We start from the raw sequence: 25,189 nt of genomic DNA on the forward strand, positions 1-25,189 counted from the left end.
ATCTGAGAATTCATCTACCTTAAGTCCTACTGGTTGAATGTAAAGAAGGAAAGATCAAAAGCAGTGGTTGCTTTTTTGGTGTTTTGTTTTTTTTGGTGTTTTGTTTTGTTTTGTTTCATTTGGTTCACTTTTATGTTCTGGTTGTAATTTAAAGTTTACTTGAAAGGTTTTAATAGTTTCCTGCTGTGATCTGGCTTTTCTAAGTAGAAAAACAGATGTGTACATTCAAAAGACAGCCTTGAGAACATAGTCGTAACTTATAAATAAGAGAATGGGTGTGTTAACTCATTATCAAAGGGTAAGATGGGGTGTGAACTTGCAGTACATCTACAGTAACTGCCATGTACAAATGTTCTCCTATGATAAATATAAGGTGTTTTATCCTTTGAAAAAGATCTATAAAACTCTCTTACACTTTTCATATTTTCTACTGGGTGAAAGCAGGGTTTCCAGAGCAGCTGATACAGTAAATTCATATGCTGCTGTACCCTGAGGCAACTTGGTTTTGTCCCCATATCTATATAATCTACTTTAGGCCCAAATTTATGTTGGATAATAGACAGAATTACAGTGAGACCAATCCAATACTGAGATTTGGCTTTTGTACGTACCATCTTCAAGAGTCAAGCTAGGAATGCTGTTACGTTTATTACAAAAGAGGTGATGTTAAAATGAAATTGCTACGGCTAGGAGTTGAGGTGCAGGAGTCTTACAAATCAGACTGTTGAACAGAATGAGTTTCTTACGCTTTGGAGCTGGTGTGTAGCAATTTGGCACAGTTTGAGATGGAAGATTCAGGAATAACCCATTTGAGCTTTATCTATTCCCAAACCCAAATATCTGAATGAGTTTTTTTAACAGTCTGGCAAAGAAACACGACTGCTAACATGTATAAAAAAAAAAAAAAAAAGATTATAGGTTTATAATTTTAGTACATAAATGTATCAGTGATTTGGAACGTAGATCAAAAATCCAGTATTTGCCTTTAGCTGTAAGTCTTCGTGAACAGCTCTTAATCTAGTGTTTCCATTTGATTCAAAGACTTAAATTAATTTCTAAGTGCTAAAGTCTCTCTCTTCTTTCTGTCTTGTTCTAGGATGTTTTTATATTTAGACATGAACTTGCTCTCCTAAGAATATCTGCCTTCATGGGTCTCATAATATTAGGTGGAATAAGTGGACTCTTTTACACTCAGCTAATGGGTATTTTCACTGTAAGTATCTAATTTTAGAAGTATATATTAGTTTTATTTTCAATAAAATTAATAAAAGCAAAAAAGCGCATTGTATTTAAGGGAAGAACAGAGAAACACTTGCAGTATGAGGCACCTATTTGGTATGTGCTTTGTTAAGACTCTCGTCCCCAGGGAAGTCTTACGAAATCTTCTAACAAACAAGTGTCTAATAATTCACCTATCAAGGCAATTTCCTGATTTGTATTAGTAAAATAAAACCATACATTGTCCTGGAATTGTGCAGTGTACAAGGTACATATTTGTGGTTTCTGATTTTTGTTTTTATTTTAAACTCTTATGTGCCCTGGTCTCAATTATACTTTGTGACAGTGGGGCCCACTGATAAATCATACATTCTGAGAACACAGACTTTTTGTTAAGTATTTTAATAAATATGCTTACATTTATATCTCTCCAGTTACTAAGCTGTGGAATGGGATCATGTACAATTTACAGTCCAAATGCATATTCTGTATTTAAAGGTACGGGAAAAAAATCCTCTGTGTGGATTTATAAGTGTGTGTATCCACTGTGTGGATAAGTATCTACAAAAACCAAGCTTTTGTTGCTGTAACATGCTGTTCTGGACATTAGGAGTTAATCACTGCCAGTGAATTCTTTAAAGTTATCTTAAGAATCCATAGAAGTGTTTGAAGTACTGCAGTGTTGAACAGAGAGAGTACATTAGTTGGATCTGTACATGTCTGAAAGGCTGTATGACCTGGTCTGCAAAACTTCTTTTTAAAGACAATAATGTACAAAATGACAGCGTCTTTGTGACTACAACTGATTGAGATCTGCCTGAGATTTCAGTTCGGGATTATGAGGGTTTACGCAGTTTTAATCTTTGTAGGTGCATAATGGAAAACCCCCTAACTGTACTATGTATTCTTAATGCCTTTGTATGGAATAAAGGACAAAAATTATTGTATAGTTTTTTCCTTATGCTAGATAAAACAATAATATTGCTTATTATTTTTACTGTATTACCTTTACATACGTTTACTGCCTTCTGCGCTTTGTATGACTGTAGCTATGCTGTGTGTTATTTTTGTCATCCTCCAGCTGCTCTGCCAGACTGCATTCTGCGCTGTCGGCCCCCAGGTCTACCAATGTATCTTCGTGCCCCTTTACTGTGTGCCTAATTTCTGTTCCAGGGTCTTGCTGACAGGTTCTCAGCTCTCTGTTTAAATGCTGGCACACAACATTTGTGTCCGTGTCCTGTAGAGTTTGGACTTTTTTTCTAATCTGATACTGTGCCTTGCTGGGTGTCCAGCTGAAGTAGTGCAGACATCTGAATTCTGCTCACCCTCGCTCCCAGTAGTGGGAGAGACAGAAACTCAGGGAGCCTTAGAGTTCAGGTGCTGAAATATGGACGTCTTTTTAGTCTCTCTTAAATGGAGAAGAAACAAAAAGCCTTGTGATTGGTACTACACTAAAACACAGAAATGATACAGAAGAAAACAAGGGGCAAAACCTAAGTCTACCATTCTGTTCTCTGTGCTGCTGGAAGTTGGACTAGATTTTGGCAGTGGCTGTCAGCGTCCATTCAGATACTATGAGTATACATGAAGTAAAAGCTCTCAGAGTGAACTTGATTCTGTCAGATACGTGTGAATCTTGGGACATCTCTTTTCTGACATAGGATACCAACTGTGCTTCCTCTGCGACAGGCATGAATTCCCAGTATGTTCCTTCACTGTTCTGAGCCTTAACACTGTCCGACTGCCACCACCACTGCAAACTCTTATAAAGTGTTCTAAAGACTGTTTATTCTATGTCAGTTGTATAATGTACTGTGAAGTACATCCCATTGCACTTACTGAGCTGGCCGCTACCCTGGAACAGATGTGGGCTAATAGCATTTTCAAGTCCAACCTCCTTTTATGTGCTCAAATCATAATTCTGTGGATGGCTGAGCTGCAGTATGCCTGGATACTCTCTTTTGTCCTCTTTGCCAAACTTTGTGAAACACACACACCACAGTAATAGTGGATATGGATGGACTATGAGAGGCAGATGCTGGAAAGTTCAGATCTGCATTAGGACCTTTCACTAGACGCTACCTATAGCAAAGGGGCTATTGTTCTTGCCTCATATGGACAAGTTTTTAGGTTTGGGATTGTTGGGTTAGGATTTCTGGGGAAATAGAAACCCATCACTGGGATCTTTAATTCGTTCACACCATGTGGATGCTGTTGCATTGACTCATGGAAGAACGTATGTCACCTAGTCCATCCCCCACTCCTAGTATTTGCATACCAGCAGTACAATTGTCTTCTTCCTTTCTTCATGAGTGTAGAATTGGCAAGAATGAACAATACAGTCACTTTGAGGAAATCTGCTTGGGAGCAACTAGTCAGACTTCAAATGAACAAAGCCAGATCTGTTCAGGGAGGTTGTGCTTTGTGCTTAGTTTGCAAATTGTATCAGAAAATATTTCTGTACAAATGGTTTTTGATTGTCAGCATTGTAGTGTGGGGATTTGCTTCCTCCATAAGCACTTACTGACAGCTTTGGCTAGCAAATGGAAAAGGCAGAGGAGAGGGCAGCAGGTGAGTGACCAGTTTCTCCGCAGGCACCCCAAAGTCAGCCTATTATGCATATCTTAACTTAGTATAAGGTATGGATCAAAATTTATTTAACAGCAGAACACAATCATTGAAATGTGATAGTGCAGACCTGAGGTTAATTTAAAAGAAAAACACTTGAAGGCATAGATACACACAGTTAAAGCATTAATTTTGTATTAATTGCTCCATAGCTATTTTTGAGACCATTAATTTCAGTGATTGCTGAAGTCACCCAGAGATGTGTGCAAGAGAAGTGTACAAGAGCATGGACCTTCTGAAAAAGGTGAAGCAGAGCAGCTCTTTCTTGTGCTTGTACAGGAAAACAGATAATAAACATTTCCCTAGTTCATGCTCCATGCCTGTGTTTACAGTTTAACATCAAGTTGAGATTAGTTCCACAGCTCCTAGATAAAATGTATTTTTAAATAATAGAGACAATCAGCATTGCAGCGCTGAGATCTAAGCTTTTACTGATGCGTACTGTTACAAAATTATTCCAGCAAGTTCAGGTTTCTTGGGGTTTAAAGTTACTATTTACCTGTATTTCAAATGCTGCCAAAATTGTATTTTTGTAAAGAAAAATAAACTCAAGATTTATCAAACTTTGACCCTTTTGTAGCAAAACTTCCTGATTTTCCATAATGTAAATGTGCTTGACCATCATATAATTTTCCAGAAGTCAAGCCAATAGTTTCCATGTTGTCTAAGTAATCTAAAGCCAAGACTAATTTTTCCCAGGAATATTGGATGTGCATATTAAAAAAATCCCCAGTTCTCCATCTTTCAGTATCTTCTGCATACACAGAATGTGCTCTGCTTACTGTCAGCCTCACAGAAGCAACATGGGATAAAGAAACGGCAAAGTTGTATGTCTTTTTTAGCATTATCCATAATAAGGAACTAGGCGCTGAAATGGCTGTTGTTTATGGTTGATTTCCACAGTCTGATAGCTCTGCTTAGATGTAAATGATTGGAATGTAGTGTGCATTATGAAGCATGATACGTACCCTTGTTCAGAGCACTCGTGCTGATTCTTCATATTTACAGAAGTTTATCCTTTTGCCACTGCAGCAAGATATATAAATTGACCTTCGTATACAGCATTTTTATAAGCAGAGTTGCTCTTTACTAGAGTTAAGTGATAGCTCGACAAGCCATAAGAATTGAGCAGAAGTTTTTTAATAGGACTTAAAGGAGAAATACTGGCATTTTCTCCTCTTTGATGAATTTTTTCCAAAGTCAAAAAATGTTATCCAACTGAACATGTGATGGAAATGATGTATCTGATGTACTCCAGCACGTTTCTGGAACAGGGTAGTAGCTGAAACAGGCAAGCAAAGCAGCACATTATGAACAGTGCAGGTGAATATTCTGCCATGTGGGCTGGCACTTTCCAGAATTCAGTGGTGGTGTACAGTTGACTGATCTTCTGTGCCTATCATTGCATAACTCTCATTGGTTATAACAGTACACTAGTTATGTAAAAGTTCTTTAAGAAAAAAAGGCTTGTAATCCGCTGTTACCCTGTTTCGTTGGGTGTTCAACAGATACTAAAATGCCTGGAAAAAAATGTGCTCTCTGGTAAAAATGAAAACTTTGTAACTTCTGTACTCAAATTTGTCTCTTGCAGAGAGAATGTTCTTAAGGCTGTACTGCTTGAGAAGGTGATTAATAGATTAATAGACCAAGTTCCCTAATGCGCAGTAATTCCTCCGAGTATGTTTACCACCTCTCTTATGGTGGTATCACTGTTAGGGCATCAGTAGCACAAGGCTACTCCTATCTCATCTGGAGGTCCAGGAAGCCAAAGAGCAAGGGAGGTGACTTCCTACAATGAGAGAACAGCTGGTTAGCAAAAACTGTCCTTAGAGGAACTTTTGACATGAATTGTTCTGATGAAGAGGGGAGCAGCTGAGGTGGCCTCTGTATATGAGATTAGTGCTTTCTCCCTAGAAACTAGCATATGTGAAACACACTTCTAGCAGAAGGGGCACGTGGTTCCTTTCATCCTCCTTCTCCAGTTGCTTTCCCCAAGCTCTGTTTGCCTTTACTCTCATCATCATCCTGAATTTTAACACTTCTTGCAGCATGTACCTGAGATCGCTCTTGGGGAACTTTTATTTGGAAACGTTGGAAATAGAGGTATCTAAGTTATCTCTAATTCAGAAGTCTCTGAAATTTAAAATCCTAAATTTAGGAAGCTTAGGATCCTAAGAAGGTACTCTTCTTAAAATCTCAGTATAACAATTATTCTTCTTAGAATTTTCATGTTTCTAGAGAATGGGTGAAGGAAATCAGTTTCACCCATGGAGAAAGCACTGTCTGATGTAATTTCCAAAATGATCATATATTTATATTGAAGGCCTGCTTATCTTCTATGCCTGGTGCTTGCTTTTCTAGTCCTCTATTCCCTGACATTGCTTGTAGTGCAAATTTGAATTTTATGTTCTTTAACTGGAAATGAGCCTCTATTCTTATATTCCCAGTAAGCAGAATGTTTTTTAATGACACTGCTTGAGAAGTAAAAGCAAGCTTAGCATAAAACAATAAGGAAAAAAAAAACACAACAAAAAATATTTTTATCAGGTGCACCCTAGAAAAACTAAATGTTCTACTGAGAGTAACACTTTTTTTTTTTTAAAACTATTATTGGTACCCCTTGCATCAGACTATTTGTAGCTGCTTGTACTCCTGCAAGCAATTATTCCTCTTTTGCCTTAACGACTACAGGATAACAAGATAGCTCTCATATAGGCACTTTCAAACTCCATGAAGATAGAGAGGTGGTTTTTTATTTGGTGGTTTGTCATAAATACTAAAAATACTATTCATAGATAAATTATAATTTTGCTTGGGGTGGACAGTTCCATTTCAGAAAGTTTTTAAACTTTCAAAAAAAAAAATCCAAAACATCCACTGTCTTGTGCCACTACTGCCTATACCTACTAATGACATTGTATTGCAATGGCAAATGCAAAGTTTATCTAGAAAATAATATTTTGCACTTAACCTAGAAGAAAATCTTGAGGACATATCCGTGTTACTCAATTTTATTTCCAATTACTTTTTTTTCTGTAGTTATCCTTATATCAAATAATAAAATTTAATTTGAATTAAAACAAGTGGTATCCAGAAACTTGCTTGTTTTCTCAAGACATATTTTCTTGACATGTGTTTTTTAAGAAGTCCTGTCTCATTTGGTATTTTAATATGTAACAGATGTTTGTTTTCCTAAAAAATGCATGACTAGTCTATTAATTTATTCATAGGAAAAGGCATAAATTCACCTAGAAAAAGAAAATCTCTTTTATCAACTACAGATTGCTTCTGATTTATAATTGTAGGAGGTGAAGAGCTGCAATTCAGGCTCTTTTAAAAAGGTAGAACTGTCAGAATGCTTGAGTATATATTAGTGCAAGACTAGCCCTGGCAATTGCATTTCTCTCAATCATGTTCCATTTTTGCTTTAAGAAAGGACTTCTGTATGTCTTTCACGTCACTTATGATGTTTTAAAACCAACTTTTTCTATTCATACAGTAAGATTCTGACATTGGTTATGTTTGATCTGCAAGGCATTACTGTAGAATAAGTAATAAATAATATGGCATGTTTTTTTAAACAATGGCTTGTCTGATTATTTTGAGATTTGTTCCTATCTAGTGAGGTTTTAAATTGCACCAGACACTACTAAGAAGTATTCAGTTTGCTGACCTTTTTTAAGGTTAGTACTTTTTGCATATGTGAGGTTTTCTTGCTCTCAAGATCTGTGTTGTTCTTTATTTTGTTGGCTGCCACCTGTCTGAAGCAATCAGACACTTCTTTCTCTTCCTCTGTACAAAAGGAAAATCCCGTCTTCCCATGGATGGTGGAAGGTAACAGGATAATCAGTTCAGCAGTGATCCTCTGATGTCATTGTGGGAGCCCTGTAAAAGCGGATTATCTGTGACCCAGATAAAATAATTAGAAATTACTTGGACACTTAGAAATAACTGATCTACTAATCTCATTTCCAAAGTTGAAAAAGGCTTGTCTCTCAACGTAACACTACCAGATGTTTCTGTTAAACAGCATCCTTTGCAGAGACTAATCTGAACCCTAATTTTAAAGGATTACCTTTGATTGTTTTTTATTTCAAACACTAAACAGTTTGTGTTTTCATTTTTCCATATGTTCAAACAAAGTATTTACATGGAATTAAAGACATTTTCTTCATTTTTCCACTATAGTCTATCAGATATGATTTTGTGTGATTTTTGTGCGTTAGCGTTGCAGAGAAAAACTTTTCATTAAAATCATTTAGCAATTATCTTGTTTCTCTGGGGCAGACCTATGTAATGGATGGGCTTTTATAAATTTAACAGATACCATGTGGTCTTTGTGCAAGGTAGTGGATGTATTATCATAAACTAAGTGGACAGTGACTTTATTAATTTAATTAATGCTGCCGGGGTTTCCTGTTAATTAACTGTTTGAATGGTGTACAGTGATATGCCAATATCCTGGTGTATCAGTACTGTGTGGATGGGGTAGAGAGAAACTTCCCTTTACTTGCTTTGGGGAGGATGGAAGGGAAAACAGTTTACCAGGTGGTGTTCAGCGGTCTGTCCGGTGCACAATGTGATGCCTACCACAGAAATTTTTCCCCTTAGAAGCATCTTAAAATGTTGATATTTGTTAAGTGCTATGTTTTATTATTGTCGCAGTGTTTCTCCTTTTCACCTTCATTTCACTAGCTTTTATTGTTGTTCTGGCAAACAGATCCGTCTCCACAGGAACGTCGTGAACTTACTGATCCATATATTTTAACTATTTTACTTAGTGCATCTGATACTTACAGTGAGCACGTAGTAAGGAACATCATTCATTTTGCTCAGGGCTTCACTTCTTCTCAAAAGGACAAAAACTTCCTTTTAAGGAAATTGGACAAATTAATTTTCTCGTATATTTGTCCCAAAGGAATATTTTCAAGCAGTTAATTTTCTTTAGGAGTATCATTTCATTTAATAGTATAATGCAAAAATGAAATTTAAACAATAAAAATGCCAGTGAAATATTTAAAATTCTTTCTTTAATCAGGCAGGCAAAGTTTTACAGAGGTTGAAAATCTAAATAATGAAAAGGTAACTGTAGTTATTCTACTAATAAAACCAAAGGCTTTTTAATTCTTTGCATATTGTGTAGTGTTGATCCATTGCTGTTTTAATATAGAGAGTGCACAAGTGATCTAGCTGTGCTAAAATGCTTTTTGTCTTTAAAAATAAGTATCTTATAATTAAAAATATTTGTAATCATATCTTTAATCAGATAATCTATTAAAGACGGTTTTAATTAGTGAAATACTAAGGGCTTTTCCTGTTTTTTCAAACATGGCAGAAATGTAATCAAGGAACTATTAATCCTCATAATTAAGTTTAGCAGAGAAGAAATTAGGATTGGAAGGGGAAATTAGAGTTCCCAGGCAAACGTATTTTTTACCTGGCTATACTAAAGTTTAAGATATAAAATAATTGTGAGGAAGAGCAAAAGTCTACAAACTATAAACCCAAATAGTAATTCAAAATTAGAGATGCAACAGAAAATAAGTTCATGTTAACGTTGTCTATCTGTATCTTCCCCGTTATTCTTATCCCGTCGTCTTTTCCCATCTCCACCTTTAGTCTATCTATAGGTAAATCTCCTACTAGAAGACTGCATAAAGTCCTATAAATTAAATTGTCAGGAATTAGTGATGTCCTGGTCTTTGAGTGGGATTTTGTTAACTGTGTAAAAGTCTTTTGTAACTTTACCTTGTTTTTTTTAGAATAGACTAGCAGTTTATTTAACATTTTTAATGAATGTATCCTGACAGTCTCAAAAACCTACTTACCATCAAAATAAAATTTTGGTTTATTTAAAAAAACTCTTTCATGAGCTATTTAAAATGTGAGAATAAATTTAAGTGTAAGACACACTAAGTGGCAAAAGATCTCATCTGTTTTATTTAGGTCACTACAAGGTTTCAGGTAAAGTGGGAGTACTTTTATTGAAATTAATGATTTACAATATTATTAAGGAAATGCATAAGTTAGAAAACTTAATCAAAGATATTTTATCCTGTGCAGAGAGACAAAAATAATCATGCCAAAAATATCCCCTGTTCACTCAAGGAGGAAGTCCTTTTACAGCTCATTTATTTTTCTAAACAGTAAAGGAAGTACCTTTAGCCAATTGGAAATCAGTAACTATAATAATCACATTTGAGTGTTCTGGGGACTGAGTACACTTTATTTAAATGTTTCTCGTCAAATTTATACGTCAGACCACTAAAATGGCTTGTGTGAGGGAGCTCAACAGCCAGCCTTCCTGAACATTTTTTTCTTAATATTTTTTTCTTAAGAAGGTATTTGTAAGTATGAAGAAAAATAATATGTTTTGTCACGTGTCTTGGTGTCCTGCAGCTATCTGCACCTAAGACACCATGGATTTGAAACAGACTGAAGAAACAAGATCAGTTTATATCATCTTCTTTGTAGATGTGTTCCTCATTTGTTATCAGAGGTTTTCTTTTCATTGAATCATTTTCTAATATCTGACAAATACATTGGAAATCTTTTAAACTAAGTTCATCAGAGCATAGAGGAGTGTAGGAGTATTCCCTAGATGTAACATAGGGTAGCTTCATTTTTCATTTTGCACACAATTCTCTGATTTAGGCATTTAAAGTTAAAACTGAACTAGTAATTTTCAGGCTGAACCTAATTGTAATTGATAAAGTTAAACGTGTGATCTTATGTGAGAAGTCTAGATTAAGAAAACAATGTTAAAAGTGGCCAAATATAAACTGAAAATGTACTTAATGCCAAAAAGGAGAATTTCTGAAATACGTAGTATTCTTTCTATGAGATGTTCAGTGTTACTGCTCACCTGCCATTTACATACACACAATGAAAGGAATGAAAAAACAAATTGTGCAGATAGAGGATATGTTGTCTTGCAGTTTCTGATAAAAGCAATGGCTGCAAATCCAGGAAGGCTTGCAAGTTTTGTTAGATTTTTCTCTTTCTGCTTTATAATACTTTCCTGCTGATTCTTATATACTGAGTATTTTCAAATGCTAGGAAGCGTGGCATAATGCTTACATTCTTCTGTTGCAAGTATTAAATAGAGCTGTATCGATTACATGTCACATTAAGCAAATACAGAAGAAAAAATGAACCAGAGATTGTGTCTGCATGCTCTGGAGTTAGTCCTGTGAGTTACAAATTAACAGCTTCTCCTTTGGAAAACATGAAGCAGTAACAGGAAAATATTCTTTCCATGTGCTCCTTCCATGATAAATTAGTTCATGATGAATGCCATCCTATAGCACATTTTGTCAAACAGTGCATGTGATTTTTTTAAAAAGCCTGTTTTTTTCAGGCAGTTGGTTATGCTAGTTAAAAATATAGATGTGAAAGATACATTCCTCTTAGTAGCTAACACAGGTGCATTCATCTGCAAATGAATCTGAAGTTGGTACGTAGAGTTCAGTCCGTGCTCTTAGCTATGTCTCTCCATGTCTCTCGTAACAGTCTTAGCTGTGGCAGTAGCTTACTTTACTTAACGTGGACAAGCTGCTCTTACAGACTTGTAGTAAGTCCTCAAAGCAAAAGAACATTCCTCATCCCCTCAGCAGAATCTGAACCCGTTGCCCTTTTCTTCTTGTTTTAAGGTGATACGTTTTTAGTGATTGCTGTGTTTATTTCCTCTAATTTCTTTTGCCTTTCTTACTAAGGTATGATTTTTTTTCCCCTCATTGCTTTAAGATGTTTATCAGTGGGTATGTATCTCCGAATAAACAGGTGGACGAACAATAGTTGTTTTCCATCTGGATGATGACTTTGGGGGTCCAGAAGACCTATCACGTGAAATTAATCAATTGTGGGTTAGTCAAATTTGTCTTCTATGCAATTGTGAATTATACAGGATTTTTGGAGATAGAGATTACTAGGACTCAATAGATATGCCATGTTTGCTCATACCAAGTTATTTTCAATTTTTGAATGACTGCCAATTCTCCAAAAGATTTTAACATCAGCATTAGCTGTGAGTCTGGGGGAAAAAAAAAATCTTAGCAGAGTTCTATTTGTATTAATAGTAATCCAAGCTGATAGTAGATGCAGACAGCCAAAGCCTCTTAGGCTCAACACAGTAATACTGATGTTGTAGCAAAACCTTGGTATACATCAAATGCATAATTAAGAGAGATGATATTCTGGTTGAAAGCCATTTGTGAGATGTGTTAATCAACAGAACACCTTGTCATTTGGAAGAGTAGTGGTTATTCTGGTCCTCCTGTCTCAAAAAGAAGAAAAAATAATTTTCCTGAGAAGAATGCCTTAAATAATAGGCCAAAAGTTCAGCTGTGGCCCTCTCCCTTTTCTTCCTCTCCTGTCTCCAGAGGGGCTACCAAGTTTTCCTGAGGTGCTGTGAAGTTTCACTCTCATGCAAAAAGGTAAATTGTTTCGCTCTGAAATGAAAGTACATTTTGAATGAGCCCAGCTGTTTGGCAGCAGTGTTGGGGGAGGGAAGCTGTGAGGGGAATTTGGTTTCTTAAATTCAGTCGCCAGGACTTGTTAAGCAGCTCAACTTCAGAGAGATGTTTGCTCCCATTCCCTCCAGCCCTAGTTCACAGCTTTTAAAATGTGGCTGTAAAGTTTTTTTAATTCTGAAAAAGTATCCCAGAAGTGAAGGATTCACTGCTTGGTCCCAATTCCTTTACTGTAAAGCAGAAGTATTCTAGAGTAGATGTTGGCATTTTAATGGAAGAAGGAAGAAGGAAGGAAGGGAGGATTTCCTTTGACTTCCTAACTAACTAAAATCCTTAGTATGTTTTAAAGGCGTGGAAGCTTCACAGTCTTTTCTTACAGCCATTTTCTGCAGTTCCTGTTTTGGCGCTTTTGCTTTGTTCATTAATGTAATGGGTTACATTTCTGAGGGCAGCAGACCCTGATGAGCATCTTTCAGGTCTTGATAACATGCCATGATAACAATTAAATGAAATACAACCCCCAGTTCCCAACCTGGGAATTCCTCCAAAAATCTCAAATTCAGTATTTTAGGGACGAGTACAAACGTTTTAATGAATCAACAATGGAGAAACAAGGCAAAAAGCCATATTTAAGGTACTGTTTTGCTATGTTACTTCTGCACTGAAAGTTGTTTTAAGGCTGCTTTTGTGAAACGATGGCATAAATCTTTGATAGATAGAAATCAATTATAGTCTGGACTAGCATGCTACCAATGTACGAAAAATCATTAGCAATCATTGCTTTCAGACATACCAATATTGTTTTGTACTATCAGGTAGACGGCTTTAAGTTGACTGGAGGATAATTCCGAGAGCTGAGATATTTTTGCGGTTACGGAAGGAGCTATGGCATTTCATGAAAATGCTGTCACAACCTCACGGAACTGTCATGGAAGTAGTATCTGTGCTTACTTAGTCCTTTTTTATTCAGAAAGCTGTGTGTGATTTTCTGTTGTCAGCAAAGGTGGTGTTTTCCCTGACCGGAGTTGGACAAAAAGTGGGCCCAAGGAAGCGGAGCGTCCCTGGGCTGTGGAGTCAGGTCCTGCCCCAACAAGGAGAATGGCTTGTGCCTTGTGTTGCTTCCCTGCCACCTGTGGCAGGTGAGGGGCAACGCACTAGACAGGCCCATAAGGTGCAGAGGAGAAGCAGCTTATCTATGGGAATCGAAGCAACAGAGAGTGTTTACAGTCTGCTGCCTCCAGTCCTGTCCTCTCTCACTATTGAGGGGTTGTTCAAATCCACCTAATGATGGGGCCAGAATGATTTATGTGGTCTGTGGTGGGCATGCCTGCTCTGCACAAAGAGGGAAGAATTTGTGCCTCCTGGTGGGTTGTTGTGAGAAGAGGGGATGCCTCTCCTTTGCCATAGTGCGTCTGGAATTCAGCTGGGTAGGTCGCGGACAGAATTGAGATTTTTGCTGTTTAGCATGTGGTAAGGGATCCTGTTCCAAAACTCATCAGAGCCAGGAAGTGGATACAGAAGGACCAAATTTGGGAGGGGAGTTGAGGCCACCCATGTCTGGCGAAGCAGGGAAGCAGCTTCCTGTGCATTATTTCCCACTCACGTTTCACCCTTCCCCTTCAAAACTTTCTGAAAGATGGTGGCAGAATCCCAGCAGTGCCTGCACTGAATTGGATGCACTGATGGCAGGAACAATCAGGGAACACAGTATGGTTTTATCGCTAGGTAGTGCTTCCAGATGACAATGAAGTCACAGCCTAATTAAACCACAGCCCTTGTGTCTCTGTATGGCTGGGACAATAGAGACTAGCTCTTGGTTTCATTCAAATGCTAGTCTAATCTGACAGGTGCATTATGTGCATGCCTAAATTGATGAACAGCAATGGGAAATATCAAGCTGCCACGAAAAGGAGATGGAACCATGAGAAATATTTCAATTACTGTATTTTGGACCTCATGAGTGATTTTGGGATATAATGACCTGTGAATGTGCATTGAAAATGCCAAAAACTGTGGAGTTGAAGTGATGGTTGCAAAGCAAACTTTTTTTAATATATAGTGCGAAAGTGAGAAAAAAGTACTATTACTGGTAGTTTTAAAAGTTTTATTTGGGGACAAGCTAAGCTTAAATTGATTTGTTAATTATAAAACCTTGTGATTAATTAGATTAATCATGTTCAGAAAAATATGAATTTAATTTACCGTAAGCTGCAGGGGTACCTTCACTCTGCATAGTATTTAGTTTTTGTTACATTTTAAGAGAATAATTTCTATATTTGGTATTTACCTGTAGAGACTATGGAAACTGATGGTATATTCCTAGTGGCACTGTTTGCATTATAATACTCATGATAATAACTATTCTAAAACTTCTTAGTATCTCCTGCTTTTCAAAATACTACATCTGTTAATAGTTGCATTTTACTAAACTTTCCTGTGGTTATCTCAGCGGACTACTTGTCTGGAATGGGTGCTTGTGAAAAGTATAGCAAGAATCTACCTTACATTACTCCTAAATGTCGCATGAATTAATTGTAATATCTGAATTAATTTTAGCTGTAATAATGCTGTAAGTTTTTGTTGACCTTCTGTGTCATGTGCTGTCATAGTAAAACTACACAGTATAGTTTCATATCATGTTTGTAAAAGTCATTTAACAGACTGAGTAAATTTGTGCATATAATCTCACAGCTGTTTACAACTAATACAGTATATGAGTAATATGTAACCCACTGGACTAATGCCAAAGCAGTGTAAGCTAAGAATTGATTCCCTGCTTTATTTAGTTGCTTTCATAATGACGTTTTAACAGTTAGGAATGTAAATACTTTTTCATTGTGTTTTCTTTTCTTCAACAGGACACTACAAGTATAGAAAAAATGTCAAACTGTTGTGAAGACATGTAAGTGCTGTAAAATTTCTACATTTATTTGCTGACAAGCTAAAGGAGTAGCTGGTTGTTTTTTTTTTTTTTTAACTGTGTGAGAAAGAAAAGGAACTGAAGGCACTTTGTTAAGATCATTTTGCACGGTACTGTGCCCTGTACTTTTTATCCCTAGCAGCAGCTCACTAATCTTTTAATATTGGTTGTGCATAAAGTAGCCTCATGTTATTCCCATTCCTTCCCTACCCAAAGCCAGTGGGACTGTATTTTCTTTCAAAAGTACAGATCAAAAGACACTTTCTGCTGTGTCTTGACATACATTTCATTGATTCTGAGGTTCTCCTCTGCTTCAAAAGTTGCCTTCAGTTGATTGATGACACAGATAGTTTCTGTTCTCCAAAGTTAAGTCTCAGCTGCGTGCCGTAATGAGAGAAAAGCTGTATTTGTGATGCTGGGACACAATTCATCAGAGTCCAGTAATGGATCCCCAGCCAACCTGCATTGTTCTAGCTGACTGAAGTGCACCGTGGGCGTGCTGTCTTTCACTAATAATGCTGTCTTCTGTAGATCAAGGCCCCGAAAGCCATGGCAGCAGACCTTCTCAGAAGTTTTTGGCACCCACTGGAAGATCCTGTGGTTTATTCCTTTCAGGCAGAGGCAACCACTACGAGTTCCCTACCACTTTGCCAATCACGTCTGAACAGATGGATGGTGGGCACAGATGGGTCCTCCATGCTGGAAGCGCGTTACAGGTTTTATGATAATGGGGACTGTGACAGTCTTCAAGTCAATTAAAATCCTCCCACCAATCGTAGGTATCACAATGTGCCCCAGGCTTTATTTTAATAGTGGTCTTGATTCTGTTCTGAGATTAATACAAGTTGTATGTTTAACTTTAGGCATATCTGCTTTCACATTAGCTTTCCAAAGGGATTTCTTTTGTCTTTGAGCTTAATACCAAAACCAAATGACTGGAATGCACTCTTACACTATTTGTTTGATACTGCCTATTTTGATTTTTTTTTTTGGTAGGAAACACTGAAGTTTACATTGATTGTTAGCTTTCCCACTAAGTGTCTTATTCTGCCTTGAATTTTTTTAAGTGTTTTTTATCAGTAGGTCTGTCTAGATAATGTTCATGTCTTTTTTTAGCTACATGCATTTAAAATTCACTGATACTGCCATTTATTTATCCTGCAGCAACTGCACTGTAAAAGGTAACATTTAAAACTGAGGCAGACTTCTTCCTAAGCCTTCCTCAGAAAGGTTTTTATGAATAAACATAAATGTATGTGTTTATATAGAGAAATCTTACATCTTACAGCTACCTTTCTACATAGATGTGATCTTAGTGGAAAGTATTCATGTCTTTATGTCAACAAAAGCGATGAAATGTTCCAGGGTAAAATATGCAGGTAGAAAGCATGTTTTCCCTATATTCCAAGGATTTCTTTGCAATAATTCAACAAAGAAGTTTTATGGTGCAAATATTAGAATGATTTAATTTTAAAAAAAGTAGATTCAATTAATTAGTATAATGTACCATAAAGAAGAGTATATTGTCAATAAAGTTATAAATTTTTGTGCATTCATGATTAGCTGGAATTGGTCTGTTAGTATGTTGGAAATATATGTGAAAATATTTAAAAATATTTATACTTAAATACAGATATTTGCTACTAACATGTAAAGAATGTGAACTGTTTTAATAGGGTACTACATTGATGTACGATAGCTTGTTTTGGGCCCTTTATGTGTGGAAGTAGTTAACCAAAGAAAGCATCCTTAAGATTACAGCTGGTAAAATGACGATTCCCAAAGTACTGGCTCAGCTTTGCTGTATCTGGAAAAACTATGTAATTTATTATAGCCCTCTGTATCTATGCAAATACGGGCATGAGATAATTTTTGAAAGTTCTGTGAATTTTTATGAGAAATTCACAACTTCAGCGTTTTCCCTTATGCTGTTTTCTGTGTTTGTTGTCCGGTCTAACAGGACTAGGATCCACCTTAAATGACAGTCATGCAACAGGACAATGAAAGGCACAAAAGCAGGATGTAATTTATGTAGGTTGTGTTTGGAGAGAGTAATAGTTCGTTTGTGAACGGTTCATTCAAAAAGAAGGGCTAGAGTTGTCATGAGTGGTATTCATAGTGGATTTTTAAATCAGCTGTCTTAAAATCTTAACATGGTCACTGCCAATGTTGGTGTCCCTGCATTGAATTAAAAGGTTTTGGTGATTCATTGAAACTTCCAAAAGATACATCTTAAAAATCACTTAAATTTTCAGCTTTTGTAAACCTCTAACATTTGAACCGACTTTACTTTTCCAGTCCTTATAAAAATAGATGCAATATTCTCATCATTTAAATTTGAGGCCTAATATTCAACCATTTTTTTTCACAGCATTTTTGGACATGAGTTTAGACTGTCTTTAGGATGGTATTGGCAGCAATATTTAAACAAAAGGAATATTGAGGAAAGTGGATGGAAAGGCTGAAGCAGTGCTTGAAATTAAAAAAAATGTGCATATACATTATAAAGTAATGGCAGTATTCTTTTTTTAAGGAATTCCACTACTATAATCCCTGTGAAACACCTAGGAGAATAGCAGCAGTTTCGTTTTATGTGCCAATATTTAAGTCTGTTTCATGAGCAAAACATACTATCTGTTTTAATCAATTATCATAGTTAGCAGATCGTACTTTTCTGAAGCTTATTAAGAAAGAGGATCAAGAATTTAACTATTCTTGATACATTCCCTGTGGGGGCATATGATTATTCTTTCTGTTTTCTGATATCATTGTTTCAGTTAATTTAACTGTGAATGCAGAACCAAATCTGTAATACAGAATCTGCTTGACGGCAGGAACCTCAGTTATAAGCCATGTAATTAATTTTTGTACATGACATCCGGTGAAATCATGGGGCCGTTAATTTTTACTTGCTTTGTGGGGATAAAAACCTTCAAGCAGCCCAAGATGATGTCATCCCGCGGCGCTACATTCCGCTATTCTCCAGCGGAAGGCGGTACCAGCCCCACAGAGAAGCCAGTTGGGATCGAACACTCATCTCAACGCACCGCGGGCCGTGGGCGCAAACCTCCCCGCCTGGGACGGGGTGGGATGGGGTGCGGGGATTGTGCCCCCCGTGGGGGCGCACGGCAGGCTGCAGGGCGTGCTCCCCCGCTCTCACAGCGCCCTCTGTCGGCCAACGGTGCGCAGCGGTAGCGCGCGCGCGCGTGGCCGCCTGCCTACGTCAGTGATGACGCGGTGGGTGACGGGAGGAAGAATTGGGTGGGTTTGGGCTGGCCGTGGGGTTGGGGTCTCGGAGATGGGGAGCGTCTTGGGTGAGCGGAGCCAGACCCAGGGCTGCCGCAGGTGGTAGTGCAGCGCGACGGGTTTGTCTAGAAAATCTTCAGAACCATTCCACTCTCAAACAACCCATTATAAATTACAAATCTGTAAATTCTAAGGCGCTTACTTAAATGGCCAGAAGACAAACCTTGAGGCTGAAGTGTCAAGTATACGTTTAAGTAAATGATGCACACGAAGATCCTCTCAAGGGAACATGGTAATTTCGCAGATTCACAATTTCTCAAATGTATTCTTACTGTTGAATTTTTTTTGTAGATATATTTTTTCTCAGTCTCCCATTCATCCTTAACATTAGGAATCAATATGGAATCTGATTAAGGCAGCTAGTTTATCTTTTGTCCCATTTCCGAGAACGTGGAGGAGAGAAGGGAGAATTTGTTTAGGAGGCACTGAGCTTTATTCTTTGAACAACAGGCCTCCAAAAGTGTAAAACTAATCAAAATATTTTTTAAACTTTTAGCCAATGACCCTATCATGTTATTAGTTTATTAGAGTAATGTTTCTGAAACTGATTCTCAGAGTTGTTGCAGCAGGGAAAGATCAGGTAGACTTTTACGATCTAATTTGAAATCTTTTAAACCTTGTGATCCTTGAAATCCTTCAAACCTTTACTTTGAAATCCCACTTCCTTCCCTCTAGCTCTCCTTCATGATTTTTGGTTTTAGAAGAAACTGCATTCCCAAGACTAATTTGTGCTTGTCATTGTTACTCGTTTAAAAAATTTCATAGACAGTATTAATGAATTTCATCTTAATATCACATCAGAACTACAAATGCTTTATTAAGCATGGTGGATATTGGCTATGAAGTTAACAATATTTGATTTCCTGAGGGATACAAAGAGAAGTCAAAACACTAATGAAAAACATCCTGAAAACATTTGAAAATAATTGGTTTATTTGCACTACGGGGTACCAAAGGGCCAAAGAATGCTCCCTTGCTGTCTTCTTGTAATATCAGAGATTTGAGATTTCATTTGAAGAATCCTGATGTCTAAAATAAAAGATTCTACATTAAATAATGTTTACCAACTGATCCTCTGATCTTTTGGTTTGAAGGACAGGTTCCATCGAACAGCTGGTAGAGTAGCTGAGATCATTTTCAGTCTTGAGGAGGATTCACAAGTAAGAAACTGTCTAAGAACCAAGGGGTAGGATGGATTTTGAACGAGGCAGCTTCCTCCTTGTTTTGAATCTATAGTGGGCTAATGTGAAGGGAAGATTCATAAAACCACCGAGAAAATGGAGATGGGGCCAGAAGAATTGTTTTGATTCGTTACCAAAGTTTACCAAATGAAGTGAGATTGCAAAGAGCAGGAGTTACACAGTTAAATACACATGCCACATTTTATGATGTTTTTCAATGTTCATTTTACAGTCGTCCAGTTTTAGTCAGTAAATGATACTTTTCAGAAATTATGAATTCATGCTTTGTTTTTTTGGCCATTGTATGCCAATGTCAGGAATGTAGGTGGCAAAGACAGCATTTCTACAGTAATGTGAGAGAGAATCTTTCTGAAGTCAACTTTGCATTCAGATGAACCATGATAATAAGATGAGTTTTCTGGTAACCTGAAATAGTTAATGTGAAACACTTTTTTTGTAGTGCATTATTTACCATATTTGGCCAGCCTTCCTGCCAGCAATACCTCACTTATAGCAGAGTGTTCCTGTCACGTACTTGAGGATGCTGTCACTTAGATGTATTATTTAACTTGGCTATCTCCACCCTTTGTCTTCACCACACACTCGATTTTGCTGCAGCTCATAAAAAAGAAGCCAGTGTAGCTTTGTTGGAACGACCATATCACTAAGACAAATAATGTTGACTGGCTCATCTCAATATCCCAACTGGAAATATCATTGCGTTCCTTAAAAGTGTTTTCTTTGTATGGTGGTGTCTTGATCTTTGTGGACAAAAATTGTTCCTTATTCTACATATATTCCCATCAATGGTACTGTATTAGCACTTCTAAGCTATTCCTAAAATAAAAACTAAGTGTACTTTCTGAAGAGTAAGAGTTGAGTAAACAATGTGGATCTTACTTAGCACCACCTAGTATTTCTCATTAGTCTTGTACTTCTACTGTTGTGTTGTGTGTGCAAGCATAATAAATTGATTTTTTTAGCATTGTGTATAAGAAATACACTTTTATTCATAGTCTTGTAACCGATTGAAAGTTATCTGTCACGAGACAAAGGGTACTGTTTTGGTTTTTGCACTTCAGGAAATTACTAGCTTTTGTTTCAACGCAAAATCTCATGTCTGATGTTAAAGTCTGCGGACAAAGGCTTGACTCTAATGAAGTGATCTAACTGAGCATTGTAGCTGTCTGGCAGCACTGACAAAAATGATCTTAGATGGGTTTTTATATAAATAGCATAAGCCCATTGTATACATTTCTCAGGGCCTGTCCCTTCTCAGTCAGACCATTTCCCTCTGAAAGGATTTTTCTTTTCTGCCCTCAATATAAATTGGTGTTAGTCATACTTGATAGCCACTTTGTGCTCTCTACTAGCTCTTGACTAGGTTGAATGAGTAGTGTGTGTGCTTTTTCAAGTCCTGGTAGGCCTCAACTTGTTATCTCCCAACGACATCACGTTAGTGGTCAGGTAAGAGGTAGAGGCGCGTTTTATCACACTTTGAGATTATCCCTTGATTGCCCTTAGATTTTGTGGTGTGCTAACTAGTGTGAATCCTTGAAGGACCTTTGAAACAAGAGGTCCCAGATCTCTAGAAGTTTACTTTGCACTTTGTTTTAAGCAGATGACTTGCTCAAGTTTGGCTAACTTAGTTTTACTGCTGAGTAGTTGATTCTTGGCATTAATGTCCTGATGAATTTTTGTGTTTGAAAAAGAGGGAGTTAGATTTAAAAATAACTTTAGTTGGTAACTCAGAGGTTGAAGCTGCAAATAGCGTCTTCCATAAAATCAGGATGATAATGACTTCTCATTCAGCTCTGGATCTTTTGTCCAAGGTATTTTGCTTTTTGACACTCGGTATTTCAGTAATATGTCTACATGGTAGGAAGGGTCAATACAGAATGCAAATGAGAATGTTTTCAAGAAGCATTTCCTTGACCTAGGAAGACATAGTGCTTGTGAGCAATTACCATCGTGATATATGTAAGAGATCAAACCTTTCTTGGGGGTACTCGGGTCTCATTTACCCAGACAAAATAATTTCTGTTGTCGTGAATTCTGTACCATAACAGTTACTGCCTTGAATGAGTTCTGTTCATTCCTCTGCTCACTTTCAACTTTGATGGCTCTTTTCATGTCGTCTCAGTGAGCACACAGCAGCGTAGAGTCCTACCTGCAGTCATGTTCATGTTGTCTTGGCCTGAATGGACACTGTGGTAGAGTAGCCTGGGAAGGTGTGGAGATACGGAATATTGGCTTAATTTAAAAAAAAAAATTGTAATTTTTGATATGCAAGTTCTCTGGTTCCATTTGAGTTTGGGTTGAGAGCAAGCAGTCAGTTGCTTAAAAGATTTGAAATCTGTTATGGATTCTGTACACAGAAATATGCAGAAGGAAGTCACACCTCTTTATGGGTTTTGAACAAGTGCTGCCTTTTTTAGTTCTAATAAAGCACAGCTGGATCTTTTTGTAACCTTAAGCATTATTTTGTATATAATTCAAGCTATTTTTACTTTGTTGTTGCCCAAGTCAGTATCTCCTGACCTAAGCCAGTACATGCAATGCTCTGGTGCTGCCACAGGCACATTTAGCAGCTGAAGATCCATGTCTCTTGTGCCAAAAAATACCTTCCTTAAATTGGTCCATTTGCAAGACTTGAATTCTCGCATACTTGGAATTTTAAGAATAAACCTAGTCTTCCATAGGTCAGGCTTTCTTAACAGACGTAACTGTTTTAAAATGTATGTTCTGAGTTGTTCTTCAGATATTCCTGATAATTTATTTTTACTCATTACTTTATAAACACATTGTTAATAAAACACCAAGTTCTGGTGGGATGTCATGGCAAATCACATTGTTATTCACATTCAGGATAATTCAGGATTCACATTCACATATTGTATTCAGGAAAAAACAAGTAATGATATGTCAGTTGAAATATAGATGCAATCTTTTGCTTTACAGTCATTAGTAAATGTTATATGTAAAATACAATGCTAGTAATATTTGTCTATACAAATTATTAAAAATCTTTGATTCAGTGAACGTGCGTATTTGAAAATACACAGGCATTACAAAGGATTATTTCAGTGCTGTTTAAAGTTATTTAAAACATGACATGTGACAAACTCCTGCTTGGTATGCTGTTTATATCAAAATATAATTAGTATATATATAATATAGCACAAATAATTGTTACTACTACACAGTGTGTCAGGCACCTAATTTTCATGTTGACTGTTTTATATATGTGGGTTTTAAGATTAATAATTTTAATACATAAGAGCGCAGAAAATACACTGGGAGTTGTCTCCTGCATTAGTAAAGTTAAATTTAATTACTTCTCTTACAATAATTAGTTGAATCTAATTCTAAATTAGTCTAAATACCGGGACTTCAAAACTGTTTGAGTGATGTCGAGTGATGCACTGTGTCGCTTTTGGGAAGAATTGGTAACTCTAAATACAGTGTCTGTACTTACGCAACACACTGCATGAACGAAAACTTCTGAAAGTGTTTTTCAAAAGATTTTTTGACTACTTTCTCAGTGGCTGAGCATTTGAACTTCAAGATTCATTGAAGTACTGAAGCACCTGCGTTACGCCTGTGACTTCAGTTCTGCTGAAATTGCTCAGTGGCATCTTGTGGCTTGCCAAACTAAGGTGGAGTGATTAAAGTCGGTTGTTGCAACAAAGTTGTTGCCATCTAAGAGTCGGCTGTATAACTGTTAGAATAATTCAGATGTACCATAGAACCTGTGCTTTTCGAGTTAGAAAATATGAAACAAATTATAATCTATGTGTGTTTCTGGGTCAATGAGTATTTCTGTGCACATTCCCAAGACTGATATACTGTAGATCACAGTGTAGTTTATAGATAGAAAATTATCACTCTGTCTCCTTAACAGCTTCAATCTGAGTGCCAGGTAGCAAAATAGCACTGATCTTTGTAAACTGGCATTCTGAATTTTGTAGTTCACACATGGGCATGTGATTGACTTTTACTAAATTGGTCTTTGTTTCATCTTGACTGTTTTCAGACAATACTGAAAAATGTTTATACTGGACTTGTCGAAAGTTATGAGGTCTAGCACTGGTTGTGCCTGAATGGATAATGTATGAGGTGAATGGCTGAATAATATCAAAATAGGGAAACTTACTCTGGTATTCCTTTAATCAGATCTAAAAGTGCAAGAGTATGTCCAGCTGAGAAACAATGAATTGTCTCTTATTTATCTTTCTTTTTTTTATTCATGTAATATTTCTGTTTTTTCTTTTGGATTGATTTAAATTACAGATTATTTTTTCATTCCTATTGAGATTTCTTATGTACTGTATTTTTGAAAAACATTATTTTTAAATAAAAATAAATAAAAGTTTCTTTCTCTCCTCTGGATTTCATTTATGTTGGTTTAAAATTGTGTAAATACTTTGCTAATATTTTCCAAATCAGTTTTTAGATTTTCCTAATTCTTTTATAAATCACTCTCATTACTCAATATTTTTTATTGTGACAAGATTAAGCTAGAATCCCAAATTATAGTTTTGGAAAACTGAACTGTTAAAAATCACTGAATAGTTAGTGAGGTATTTATTATCTGAGCTTTGTTGTTTGTTTTTAAGAGAACAACTGAGTGTTGTCTGACGCATTGATAACTTTCTCTGTTAGGTCTATCTGTTTGTAAAACACCACTAGTTACAATATTGGTTAGATTTCTTGCCTAAATAATTAAATTATGTGTGTGCAACTATACTGATGCATTAACACCCCTTCCCCGCCCCCCCCCTTTTTTTTTCTTTGCTCTTGTTACATAAGGTAAAAACAATAAAATCTCTAAAGTGTGCTGATTGGCAGGTACAAGCACAGGAGACTCAGGCATCTTCTCGCGTATTTATGCCACGACAGAGTTTACCGTTCTCCATAAGCCCAACCAGAATAGGAGCCTCTGATGTATGTATAAACTAAAAGTTACATAAATCGCCGTTTTTCAGATTGCAAAAACCGAAGGGTTTTTTTTTTAGTTTTTTTTAGTCTTTGTCTTGTATGTTTTTATTCACTGTATTTTATCATACATAATCATTCTTGGAACACTTTTTGAGACAGTTAAATGTATCATCTGAATCAGCAACTCTTCTGTTCGGTGTGCACGTGAATCTATGTCAGATTTCAATGCAGAGTGTTTTGCACATTTTTGGTCTCTTTCAAATGAGATACTGAATTCAGACACGTAAAAAGAAGTGCAGAGGTATTAGTGGCCACAGTCAAATGTAGCAGAGAGGACTTAAGTAGAAGCTGCTGGGTATGGTGTGAGCAGTAGTCTCAGCTGTAGAAGAAAGAAAGGGAAGATTTTAGACACCTGGGAAGATCCACTGCAAGAATGATGAGCCAAAGAAAAAAGCCAGCAGTTATGCCTGCAAGGAAGTGATTAAAATAGCTGAATTGTGGCACTTCATGAATAAGGGAGCGCA

At 36.7% G+C, this 25,189-nt stretch overlaps 1 protein-coding gene across 4 annotated transcripts in view; it reads left to right on the forward strand.

The window, feature by feature from the left end:
* The window catches only part of ZDHHC21 (zinc finger DHHC-type palmitoyltransferase 21), a 45,285-nt gene extending 21,238 nt beyond the window's left edge, over positions 1-24,047 (forward strand). For 2 of the 4 annotated variants that reach the window (XM_054186546.1, XM_054186548.1), the window contains exons 7-9: positions 1,097-1,213; positions 15,176-15,219; positions 15,769-24,047. In XM_054186546.1, the coding sequence (XP_054042521.1) occupies positions 1,097-1,213; positions 15,176-15,219; positions 15,769-15,901 (294 nt within the window). In that variant the 3' untranslated portion in view covers positions 15,902-24,047. Of the gene's footprint in view, positions 1-1,096; positions 1,214-3,998; positions 8,935-15,175; positions 15,220-15,768 lie in introns of those variants that run through there. The other 2 variants (XM_054186550.1, XM_054186549.1) reach the window with 2 other exon arrangements.
* Positions 24,048-25,189: the final 1,142 nt, after the last annotated feature.

This window comes from Rissa tridactyla, chromosome Z, assembly GCF_028500815.1.
Source record: "Rissa tridactyla isolate bRisTri1 chromosome Z, bRisTri1.patW.cur.20221130, whole genome shotgun sequence".
In the NCBI taxonomy this organism is placed as follows: domain Eukaryota; kingdom Metazoa; phylum Chordata; class Aves; order Charadriiformes; family Laridae; genus Rissa; species Rissa tridactyla.